The 13,106-nt window shown below is 34.9% G+C and overlaps 2 protein-coding genes across 2 annotated transcripts; one reads left to right on the top strand and one right to left on the bottom strand.

Annotated features, from left to right (window-relative positions):
* Window positions 1-210: 210 nt before the first annotated feature.
* RpL26 (ribosomal protein L26) lies at window positions 211-5,507 on the top strand. The gene is made up of 4 exons (XM_089637289.1): window positions 211-311; window positions 597-781; window positions 2,967-3,107; window positions 5,291-5,507. Exons 2-4 carry the CDS (start codon window positions 614-616, stop codon window positions 5,438-5,440), a joined length of 459 nt encoding a protein of 152 aa, XP_089493415.1. The 5' UTR covers window positions 211-311; window positions 597-613; the 3' UTR covers window positions 5,441-5,507.
* A 5,073-nt stretch (window positions 5,508-10,580) lies between these two features.
* Window positions 10,581-13,106, bottom strand: LOC149419772 (protein PBDC1). Its single transcript, XM_089637288.1, has 3 exons — window positions 12,949-13,106; window positions 12,761-12,865; window positions 10,581-11,395 (listed from the first exon to the last, which is right to left on the bottom strand). The coding sequence occupies exons 1-3, from the start codon at window positions 12,949-12,951 to the stop codon at window positions 11,006-11,008; spliced, it is 498 nt and encodes a 165-aa protein (XP_089493414.1). The 5' UTR covers window positions 12,952-13,106; the 3' UTR covers window positions 10,581-11,005.

Below are 13,106 nucleotides of genomic sequence, written 5' to 3'. Positions count from 1 at the left end.
CTTCCACTTCTGGACCCCTAAAGCCGCCTCTGCCTGTACATCAATATGTCATATTATAATTATTATTTTTCAATGATTAGAATTTTTAAAATGAAAGCTGTCTAAAACCTAGGTTCGTAGAAAATGTAATGTTTAATTCATTTTCTACGGACCTTGGAGTAAAACAAGTAATTCTTAGTCAAAGTTAGCTTATGGTTCATTTCAAGGTAGGAACTTTTTATCTTTGATAAAAATTGCTTCTCTATCTCTATGACATACCGCCGGTTTTGTCTCTGGTCCTTTCTTTCTGAATTCGTGAAGTGCGGCTGTTGGTAGGTGTATATTTTTAATCTACATTCATCCGATTAATAAATGTACCAAAATCAATGAAATTGTGAATTCTGAACGTTCAATTGTTATAGTTAATATTTATCCCCGTAAATTTCATTCGCCGATAAATATCGGCAATTTATAACCTAATAGTATTTCGTAGTGTTGACAGTTCCATGTGTACTATGATTCGTGGAGTTTACAAACCGTGTTTGATCTTTCAAGTGAACTTAGAGCCTTTCCTGAAGATATATACCGTGTTACTCATACAATTATATTATTTGCAGGCCCAAACAGCTGTAAAATGAAGTTTAACAAATTAGTGACTGCCTCCAGGAGGAAAAATAGGAAGCGCCACTTCACGGCTCCTTCCCACATTAGGAGGAAGCTTATGTCTTCGCCCCTGTCTAAGGAGCTTAGACAAAAGTACAATGTGAGGGCTATGCCCATTCGTAAAGATGATGAAGTTCAGGTATATTAATCATTTTTCAAACACCTTTTTATTCTTAACACTTCCTCATTAGCTTCAATTTGCTCAACTGACATAAGTGAGGTTATGTTTACTGCTCTTAATATTTTTACATTAAATGATGATTCTATAAACCATTCACAGACTGTAGATCAAGTTATTCATGGTTACAGGTTTGAAGGTTTTCTTCTTATTTTGTGGCTTTGTTTAACGTCGTCTACACACTGGTTAAAAGTTGGCTCTGATCATGTAAATTATTAGTGAAGCAGTTAAGCAAACAAAAGACGTCACTACTGAATAGATGTAAATTTACAATATAAATTTTGGTAAATTTTGGATAGGGCCTGACACGCTTATTACGAATAATTTTTAGAAAAAAACTTTATATTCGCCTTAATTACAATAAAAGAAAACTTTTTGCATTTCGGGCGGCGGAAAATTGTGCATTTTGATTTTCAATTGCGTAAAACCAAAATTCACTCCGCGAATCGATGTGGCGACATTAGGAACGCACTGTTATGTTGGTATCACTGATGCATTAACAAGAGCTAAATACGACCGTTGCTATCTTCGTGGGATACCTAGGTTTGTGTAACATGGTTTGTGATACAAAGGAAAGTGCCCCTTAATAACGCCTGCTCGCGTCAAGGCAAGAAAAACATCCCAGTTTTCAAGTGGTTTACCGGCTACGCTAGGTTTGTGTAACATGGTTTGTGATACAAATCCATTTGTCTTCCACGAAGTTAGCCATAGTCGTATCTACTCAATGTATCAGGGATACCAACATAACAGTTGACGTACCTAATGGCAGCTGATTGCCGCCGCATCGATTCGCGAAGTGAATTTTGGTTAACGCAATTGAAAATTTAAATTCATAATTTTCCGCCGCCCAAAATGCAAAGAGTTTTCTTTTATAGTATTTAAGGCGAATATAAAGTTTTTTTCTAAAAAATATTCGTAATAAGCGTGTCAGGCCCTATCCAAAAATTACCTAAATTTTTATACCTAATTGCTCTGAACCCCTGTTTTATTTGTGAAACCATTTCTATAGCCTTTCAATGGCCAATACGCATAATTATTAAAAGCCTAAGTACAGTTTTAACATGTCATCGACTGTCCCGTTTTATACTAAAAAGGTGAAAATGCACCTGGTCTGGCACTAGCTGTATTATCAGATTGCGAACCAGCGTGTTTTTGTTACCTTTGAAATTCTGCGTTTATACTTAACTACTGCACAATTCTATCAATCCTGTTTACAGTGTAAAACTTACTTATCGTCGTTTCAATCTTACCAAAACAAGTGTAGTGTGTCCAATTAGTTCAAAAGAGTTGTGCCCCCAGAATATAATGTGTCCAAATATTTCTGGCTGCATATTTTCTAGTACCCAATTGCATTGTGATATTGCCATAATCGGAACATTCCCTTACTTTTAATTCAATTTAATGTTCCCTTTGATTCCAATTTGACTTAACTATTCTTACTTCATTGCTCTTTCCTTCAATTTATACGTACGCTATACCAAAAAAGTTTTAATGTTTTGTCAACAAATCGGTCAAGATTAAAAACCTAGAAATGGTTGCATTGGTAATATTTCTTAGCGTTTTCAAGTGCATTCAATTAAACTTGCATTGCTTACGCAAAATAAAGAATTTCCCCCGATGATCAAATAAGTATGAATTTGGGTTAGGAAAAATATAAAAACATGTGAGGAGAGAGTGGTTTGACATTCTGCAATTATTGGTGAAAACGTACATCTGATAATGCAGAGGCCCTTTTTTACAACAAAATTGTTTTGTTCTTCAAAACTCGCAATAAAGTAAAACCAACCTCATAATATTTTTTTATTTGTTTCATGATAGCATTTGTATTTTTGAGTGTGCCGTGTCATTTGTAAAGTAAAACCATAGAAACAATCTTAAACAAACCCTTACTGCGACTTATCGGTTTGTCCTTGTTATGCCAGGAAAGGTTCAATGTGTGATATATTTTACTGTACAGGCTGTCATGAGTGCCTTTTATTTCAACAAAAGCAGTCGCTATTATTTATTATGGCATACATACCGTGCTTGCCAATAGCAAGAAGCCTTCGTTCTTTGACCTGTGTAGCATATTTCCCAAACTCTTTCTATCCACAAAGAAAGTGCATTATGTTGTAATTATCATTATTAACAAATTGTCCCTCCCCAGGTTGTCCGCGGCCATTACAAGGGCCAGCAGGTCGGCAAGGTGGTGCAGGTCTACCGCAAGAAGTTTGTCATCTACATCGAGCGCATCCAGAGGGAGAAGGCCAACGGCGCCAGCGTATACGTCGGCATCCATCCATCAAAGGTAAACACCGTCACATTTCACCTTAATGTCCGACGTTAGTCCGCAATAATATAATAAATAACTTCACTCTGCTAGGTATATAAAACACATTTTCTATTATGAAAACAGTCCTACCCGGGGCACTTAGTTGTAAACATTTACATAAACATATTTGTTCAAGGACTTGTAATGAAACTAATTTTACTGCCATTTTCTGGTATTTTAAAATAAGAATAATATTATAAATTGTAAACATTTCTTTGTTCATAATTTAAAAAAAAACTTGAATAGTTTTAAAATGGCAGCAACTTCACATTGAAAACGCCGCTTAAGCTGGGAAAACACCTGATTTATTTCAAAGAAACTATGAAATAGATCGATGAGAGCAGATTTTTCTATGGAATAGAAACTCAAATGTTGCATTCAGACCTGATCTATTCTGCAAGAATTTATGGTCAATATAGAATGAAAGAAGTCTGTTCAACTTTGGTTGTCTATTCCATAGAAAAGCCTGTTCTCATAGATTCTGTGAAAAAGATCAGGTGCGATCCCAGCTAAAATTAAATAGATTCCAACTTTCATTCTATAAATTGACCTTAGATTCTTATACAATAGATCCAACGCGCCATTACCGTCACTCGTTTTTCAATTTTGTAAAAAACAAAAAACACTATTTTCCACTGCAAAACACCAAAAGTTAACATAACATCACTTCTGTTGCATAATACCAAAGATATTAGAAGAACGAGATATGCTATGTTGGCCGCCGGACCGTAGGCGGAGTACTACCTAATTAGGGTACTTTGAATACTACCGGGACGTGTACGCACAGAAATCTGTTCTCTGTATTAGTGCGGATACCTTAGCGTAAGCGAAGGTGTGCAGTAGTATTGGTGAACAAAACCGGCGACACTGGGCAAAACAATTCCACACAGTATGAACTGCTCATAGCACATCTCGTTCTTCTAATATCTTTGCATAATACTATTGATTTTCCCAAAAATAATGCGAATTTCATCGAATCATTTAGATTCCTGTCAATTATGAATCAGGATACAACTTAATATGATTTGTCTAGGAATGGAAAAATTTAAACTGATCCAAAACAATTTACTACAATGTACCACTCATCCCATTTCATGTAATATATTTTATCCACCAATTTATGTATTGCTAGGACACATGTTTTGATACGAATTACGCATGTTATAATTTAGACAGAAACAGCATTGCATTTTCTTGTGTTTTTTCGCACTACGCAAGATAGAAGTATAATTGATAAATCCATAATCTCTTACGCCGCTCGCCGATGGTCCGGTAAAGAATCGACATTAACCGGTCTGTTTAAGAACTGAGAGCGCTCCGTTCCATATATTTCTGTTGGCACGGTACACAAGAGGTGGGCAAGCGGGATGCGATGTACTTCTAGTATACAGCTAGCTAATTGAGGTTTCAGATACTTTGCAATTATTATATCATTGTCGTCGAGATCTCTTCAGGAACTTCTAATTATCTTTTCTGAATCTAATCACATTTCTTTTATTTAAAAATATTTTGACAAATTAATTAATCATGCACATTATACATCTCTCTGACATGGCAAAACAGAAATCAAACAGCATACCAACAGTTTTCTGGTTACAAATTACAGACACTGCAGACCTGAAGCGAGACATCGTAAAACATTCCACCATTTTTGTAGCTCCCGGTTTATATCGATTTCTTACCGGACCTTACTTTTCTTATGTTCCTGGCCAGATGAGCATTTTTTTTAGTTTACAATTTTTGTAGTTTACGTAATGATATACAATTTGAATAATATAATAATGAATAACATTTCTTTAAATCTATAGCAATCAGGATTAATCAGTGTTGACTTTAATTCATTTAAATAATTCTATCTACAATAACAGTAACATTCCAATAGACTTAACCTTTAAATATGTGACATGATGAAACAAACCATTCACGGAGTAGTCGTTTTCAAGCTTTGTGACCCCTGGTGCCCTATGGGTTTTCCATTGGACCATCGGGGTGAACTCTGCTTACTTCTACAATGTCAAAAAAATTGGCTCTGATCACGAAAAGCATCCTTGTTAAAGGACACCTAATTACTGTAAGGAATAACCTGTACAATCGATGTCGGCTTTAATATCCGATGGCATCACTTCAATTATATTAACCTTTGGATCTCTTTTCTCCAGTGCGTTATCGTCAAGTTGAAGATGGACAAGGACCGCAAGAAGATCATCGACCGCCGCGCCAAGGGCCGCCTGGCCGCCAAGGGCAAGGATAAGGGAAAGCACACCGAGGAGGCTGCCGCCGCCACCGCCACTGCTATGGAGGCCTCATAAACTCTCGACCCTTAACCTAATTTGTAACAATTAAGTCTAAAAATATATTTACAAAAAAAGTTTATAACTGTTTTTATTTATTTTGTACCATTAGAGCCATTTTATTGAATTTAGTATTATACGTAGTCTTTGTTATTACAAAAAGGCTCGCAAGTCAAATGCGGCTTGAAGGATTGTGTGAAATTAGTGCCCTAATCATAATGGTAGTCTGAAAGATCCTGACTTTTTTTGTCTAGTTCAGCAGAGCCAACATCTCTGAGCTAGTCCATTGTAAACTCTGCTCAAAATCAAGATGGCAACATTTGCATGTACATAAGATTATCGGAAATAGCGATGAGTCGTTCATGGACGACCTGTACAATTGAGCTAGCTCTATTTGATGAGTATATACCATGTATTCGTGCATACTATGGTTCAATTGAATGGTTTCTCTTTATCAGGAGATATTTTAGAAAAACAGCACCATTAAAATTATCCAAGTAATTGTTATTACATAATCAGAGACGTGAATGCCATCTCACAGTCTGACATCTGGACTTGGTACATATTGTATATACATACATCTACTAACTACCTAGCATTTTATTTTTCCCGTGGTACGAGGCAGTGTACTGCTAGGAGCTTGGAGTCGTACTGGGTGAACACTTATGGCTCATACGCTCTGGGCTCACGTCTCCCGTTCAATTGAGTTGACTCTTTGATCCGTATGAAAATATTGAGCTGGTATCGATGCTCCCCCCGCTCTTAATAAAATAAGTTGTGACCCATCGCCAATCAGAATGCAGTATATTACTATTAGGTACATAATATTGAAAAAAAAACAAGCCTGCACCTTGTCTATGGCACCCCACGCAAGCTCAATACTACGGATGAATTTCATTACCAGTATATTGTGTATAGCAGAAATATAAACGGATATAGTAGTAACATACATACATGAAATAAAAATACAAAAAATCTATAAAGATACAGTAATCACATAGGAACAAAGAGACAACCAAGAATATATTTTTTTTTTTTTTTTTTTTTTTTTTTAATATGATCCATAAAATTCAACCAAGCCCACATTAAACATATCAATTTCACCGAAGTATTGATTTTCAAAAGTGTGAAACCTCTGTACCACAGAATTCTTGCTTCTGAACCCTGTGGTTGAATACAGTATTGTGTCTCATTGTTCTTGTGGGTATGTTTAAGTTTAATAAATAGCAGGAGTTCGGAACAGTTTAATTTAGAGTTTAGTATTTAAATAAGTTTAATCATTTTTTTTCTGTCTGTTTTCTAAAGTATGAATATAATAGTTGTCAATATAGCAGTAATTGCCATAATATAAATTAATATTAACAGTTCTTCACAGGAGGGGTGGGGAGTGTCAGGGGACAATGAGGATAATCAATACCTCCTAGATCCCCCTCGGGGGTAACGGGATAATCCCCACTAGATATTCCCGAAAACTAGGTACTAAAAAAAGTAGCTTTGTCTTCATCAAAATGAGATATTTTGTATATTCTCCAGGTAGTGAAATTTCAGTATATCGAAAAAATATCAGTCCCCACCATCGAAGAAGCGCTTAAAACCTCGCTGACAGTATTATTGAACATGTGCGGGCTTATGGTTTTCTGTATCATTTTAATGACATACTCAAAACTTCTTGAATATTTTGTAAGATTGCATCCAAGTAATTTCTCCCCTGCTAAACGGCATTATCCCCCGGTTTTGGATACAGCCTAGGGGGGTAATAACTCCGATCGAAAATTGGAACCGAAATATTGTGACATCATATTATGATTGCCTAGCTATATTTACCAATTAAAAAGTCTATGGAAAAAAAAATCTTTTAGAGTTTTTCATTGGTGTAGTATAATATGTAGGCTCCGAACGAGAATTGTTCTGTCTGTATATTGGAATATCTATGCTTTTTTAGGACCAATTTGATTCATACAAAATGCCCGAAGATATTGATGGAGTGAATGGTTTATTTAAGATACAGCCTTTATGTTATTTATGCCGTGTTGAGTGGAGTTGCAGTAGAAGGAAAATCTGTTACCATTGAAAATCCATCTTAACACTCTAAAAAAATGTTTTGACAACCAAGGCTGAACACAAACAACAGGTCAATACACCAATTTTCCTAGAAACCAAGATTGCCACAAAGATTATTTTACAAAAAATCAATTGCATCAGTAATAAAAAAATGCTGAGTTATTACTGATGCAATTGATTTTTTCATCAGTAATAACTCATCATTTTTTTATTACTGACTGTCCATTACGACAGAGCTATAATTTGTAAGGTTCGCTGAACTTGGCAGTCAATAGTTAAACAACAGGTCAATACACCAATTTTCCTAAAAACCAAGATGGCCACAAAGATTGTTTTACAAAGAATCAATCGCATCAGTAATAACCAGAGATGTGCAAAATGGGTACCCAAAACCATTTGAAATGCAAAATGGAAATGGGTCAAAACTTTTCCATTTGAAAATGCAAAATGGTTTTTAGAAAAGCATTTCAAATGCAAAATGCAAAATACCTATTTTCAAAATGCATTGAAAATGCAAAATGGTTTCTCGGGTCAAACAATTAAAATAATGATGGAATTTTTAAACAATTTTGTCATTTAATAATGGACATCAGTGTAGAACAAACATATTACATGATGGTAAATCCAAAAACACCACGACTACAAATTATGAAACCACAAAAAATTTGCGCGGGACTAATGTTGCCAACGTAAAAACATAGAAACTGCTATCTAACATTTAATATTACAGCATCATGTCCCCGTGTTCAGTATTTGAATCAGTATTTTTTGTAATGGTATCACTCAATTGCCAGGGCTCCTACCAGGGAGCAACTTGACAAATGTAAAGTATCTCTCATAGCGAGGTTGAGGACCGACTGATATTTGGGGCTTATGAAAAAAAGATGAGTGGAGATAGTAGGAAGAATGTTGCAAAAATGCATTTGAAATGGAAAATGCATTGAGAAAAGCATTTAAAATGCAAAATGCAAAATGGTTTTTAGAAAAGCATTTAAAATGCAAAATGGAAAATACCCATTTTGCATTTCCATTTGAAATGGATTTATTTGAAATAAAGCACATCTCTGGTAATAACCCAGCATTTTTATTACTGACAATCCATTACGACTTTAGCTATAATTTGTAAGGTTCGCTGAACTTGGCAATCAATAGTACAACACCTAAAAAAGCAGTGCTCAATTTATTTAAAAATTAATCCATTTCATTTTTTGGTTATGGTATAAAATGCATTCACTGCAGTACGAGGACTGATTTCATTTTAATTTGTTAGATTATGGTATGATTGGGATCAATCTAGAAACGGTCTTGGTCAGTTATTGAGCTGTTATCAAACCCTGCAGCATCCCTCATCAGATAGAGATACTGCAAGGGTATCAGAAATGTTGGACAAGACTAGGATGAAGCACAACGCACAAGCACTCCTCAGACAGTAATCAGCGTAGGACTCTTGGTCATTAAAATCTTAAATTTAATGAAAAGATAGCCTATTTTTTTTTTAATAAATTTCTCATCATAACTTCTGAAATACAAAGTACTCTTTTTAGAGTAAGTTGCCACATACAAAAAAAAATTCTGAAATAAACTTAATAACTACACCATATTTTCTTTGGCATTGAAATGATACATTTTTTTGCATTAGAAACGCATTTTATATTATCTGACAAAGATTGAGATTTGACTGTTGGTGGGGATTTTTATTTTAAGACTCGAACTGTTGAGCCAGGGATCCTATGGCATCCCCAATTGGGGTATGTTGTGAAGCTGAAGGGAGGGGGGAAATAGGGAATAGGATGGTGGGGAAGTAAGTAATATGGGCATGTTAGATTGGCCTTGTAAAAAAGGCTAAACAGCAGAAAAATAAATAAAAATTTACATTCAACTTATAAAAATATTATTGATTACCTAAAAAAACCAAATACGAATACAAAGTATTACATTACACAACACTTAATAATTTTAAAACATACAAAAATTATTACTTTTAGTGAACACAAATAAAAAAAAACTTTGGGAATGATTGGAGGGCAGCTGTTTTATCAACCTGTGTTGTAACATTTTCGTAAGCTTTTCCATTTTTAGTCAGTGCAGATTTAAGAGTCGACCGACTGGTCAGTGGCTGAGTTGGCAGTGCATCAGGTTCCCACCTGGGTGACGTGAGAATGTCCCTTATATTCAAAAGACTTCAAAATTTATGCAGTTCATGTAAGATCTTTACGAAAGCATTTCTTAATCTTTGTGTAAGCAAAATACATATGTGCTTTGACTGATTTACCGAGTCTTCGATATTTACTATATAAGACATCCTTCACAGTGTAATGCTAAACACATTTGAATTGGGTTAGAATGTTATGATATATAATCAAACGTCGGGCGAAAATATACTAACGCAGATTTTTCATTTAATATAGTCGGTGCAGAAGTGGCATAACCCACAAATTCCCAAATAAAGTTAACAATTGGAATGGGCTTTAAATAATGTTTCGTAAAAAATAGAAGTGGATATATCAAACAAAGAAATGTATTTTAGTGTGACTTCCACATTTTTTTGTTGCAACTTTTACTTGAAACACCTCCACATTTTAAAACTTTAAAGGCAATTATCTAAGTTTAACGTTTTTATGGGTCACTTTTGCACTGACCACCTCAATACAGGCACTGCTAGGTTCGGATAGCAAAAACAGCTATGTAACTGCCATAGAAAACATTGATAAAAAGAAACATTAATATTGTAATTGTTTCATTGTATTTTGAAAGAAATAATAACTCTATTGCCAAATAGTAGAAGCAAAGTAGACTAGGTTCAAGATGCATTATTTTTGCTGCTTCCTCAGATCGTTGTATTTTTTTATGTTGCTATTGGGTCATCTTTACAGTTGGAGAATGTTTTTACTTACTTGCGTTGTGATCAGAGCCAATTTTTTTACCGTAATAGAAGTAAGCCACGTCGACCCGGAGGGTCAAAGGGTGCCAAAGTTCGCAATGCTTTTAAATAACTACTCCATGAATGATTTTTTTCATCACATCACATAAAACTTTTATATGCAAGAACTCACCGCATCTCAGAAGATGGTCCGATGTTCAGAAATGAAACAAGGTACCAATGATAAAGTTTATTAATTTATTAAAGTCTTGTGGTAATTACATTATCAATATGAGATATTTGTTAACATGACGATTCCCAGATATGAAAAAGACAAAAGGAACCACTCTTAGAAAATGGCTCTTTCCATGTTAGGCATGTTTACAAAGACATGACAATTATTTTAATATTAAAAAAAGATTTTTGCAAATGGACCCTTCATTGCTGTCGTCGAGGAATTAAAACATTCTGGAGGCAAATAAATAAAACATTTAGCGACAAAATCTTTCTAAGAATTCCTTTCAATAAACATAATTTACAACGAAATATATAAATAAGTGTTATCCTTCCTTCACCTTTAATCGTTACAGTAAAAACAACTAAATAATATAATCCTAAATATTAACGCTAGAATCTTAAGATTGCGGAGAATTTGTTCGAGGTCACGCTTGTCCGTCGTCTTCCGAGTTACTCGGGGATTTCTTGGGCCTTAAACTGGGCTTGAAGTGTTTGCGGATGCTGTCGTTGACCCCCTCGCGATTGCGGGCGATCTCGATGGCGTAGAACTGTATTCTGGGCACCAGCAGCGTGTTCTTGTCGGAATACTCTTCCTTGGCATCCGCTCTCATTAACGTGCCGAAACTGTAGTCTTCCACCAAGTGCTTGAACTTTTCGCAGAACGGCCGCCACTTGGCCTTGCCGGCCGGACTCTTCAGATCGTTCTCGTCGATGGAGTCCACATTCAGGTCGGGGAAGTCCTGACGGAAGTGCAGGTAGATCACATCGTCATTCGGGGTCAGCCGCAGGATCTTGGGGTCCACCGAACACAATATCTGCAAACAACAACACACAATCGTATGATAAGGCTGACCTCTGGGTGTGTTTCATTATAAACGCATGTGCATATTTATGTTGTTGGGAAGATAACAAAACATCGAAGCAGTTAATAAATGCAGATAGAAGTGGATTGCACGACCACTATAATATTGTACAAATAATGGTTGGCATTTCAAAGCAGACATTATGTAAGTCCAAGTGCATTAAGGTGCATACATTACATAATTATAGGTGCAAATTTAGATAGTGGTGCAAGTACTACATGAGATAAAAATATTATTTTAGTGTAGATAGTGCTTATCGAAAACTAAAAGGTATGGATCAGGCATGTGAAGTTCCATAATTTGGAAATATTTATCTTAAAATTCTAGAGAATGCATTGCTAAATAGTGGGACATAGGTCAAAACAGATTATTGAAAGACAATAATAAAATTAAATAAACAATAAAGATAATCAATTATAAAACATGATCCATGCGGATTTCTTTCCTAATGTTTAGGATGGTAATTAACAGTACAAATCCAACATTTTCTTAAATTATTGGATAATTTGATGTATATTTCAGCATGGGGTGAACGAAAATTAATCATTTTTAAACAGCCATACAATTTGATAAAGATGAACATAAAAAAATAAAATAATGATCCTATATATCCACAAAGGGAATTAATTTATTCTCAGTGAAACCTGTAATTAGCTAAATATAAAAATGACAGTCAACCAAGTGTTTACCCTTCTAGAAGGGTAAAGGTAACATGCTTTATTTGGAGTTGAAGACAATATAGGCAATGGTTATTTGAATACATACCTACACTATCCCACCATTGTGACAAAGGTATAACAATAAATATAATTACTTTTGTTGATAACTATGATTATTATTTAAATAAAAACATTTGTATCGATTATCATACACGCAATTTTAATAATATTGATGATTGTTTGATAAATATTTATTTGGGTTAATTTTAAGAATTAAACAAACAATAATAAAGGAATAAATATAATTAACTCAAGTTCTAGAATCCATATCTAAATGTGAATAAAGCTTATCAATAGACTAAGCACGATGAAAAATAAATCTATTAAAATAACAAATAATAATTGAACCAATATTCTGGATGAATCGTTATTCAGGGTTTCCATTCAATTACGAACCGGCAAAAACGTGGAAAAAGAAAGGAGAGCCAAGTTTCAAATAGATATTTTACGTAAGAGATTGCGGATTGATAAAACACGCATAAAACGTCAAAATAAAAACAAAGCAAGCGCACAATCGCCATTGGGAACATACGCACGGGGATGACGATCACCTCGTGTTAGCGCAGAAGTCGGATAAAATAAGTAAGAGGAAACTTACATTAAAATAAATGTCTCCATGCTCTATTGCTTTAGAAGCCCACAGGTTTTCAAGTGTTTCATCGTTCCCAAATTCCTCGGCGGGTCTTGAAAGTACCTTGAAGTCCTGTCAAAACACGTGAGTAATAAAATTAAGAGTACAAAAACAGTATTGGAAAGATATTTTTTTTGAAAAGTAAGGATGCTAACCATACTATTAAAACCGTGCAATCCAGATAGTATTCTAAATTCACAGCTTTTGTTTCCCTTGTGAGTTTGATAGCTAAGGATCAGTCGGCAGACACCGATCTTGTTCGCCGGCACGTGCTCCGAAATGACAGCTATACGAAACTTGGAACAAATATCGA

The sequence above is a fragment of the Hesperophylax consimilis genome, chromosome 11, assembly GCF_061612785.1.
Source record: "Hesperophylax consimilis isolate HC1 chromosome 11, BYU_Hcon_1.0, whole genome shotgun sequence".
NCBI classification, from domain to species: domain Eukaryota; kingdom Metazoa; phylum Arthropoda; class Insecta; order Trichoptera; family Limnephilidae; genus Hesperophylax; species Hesperophylax consimilis.
Note: the sequence above shows the minus strand (reverse complement) of the source record. Positions and strands in the feature narration are given on the sequence as shown.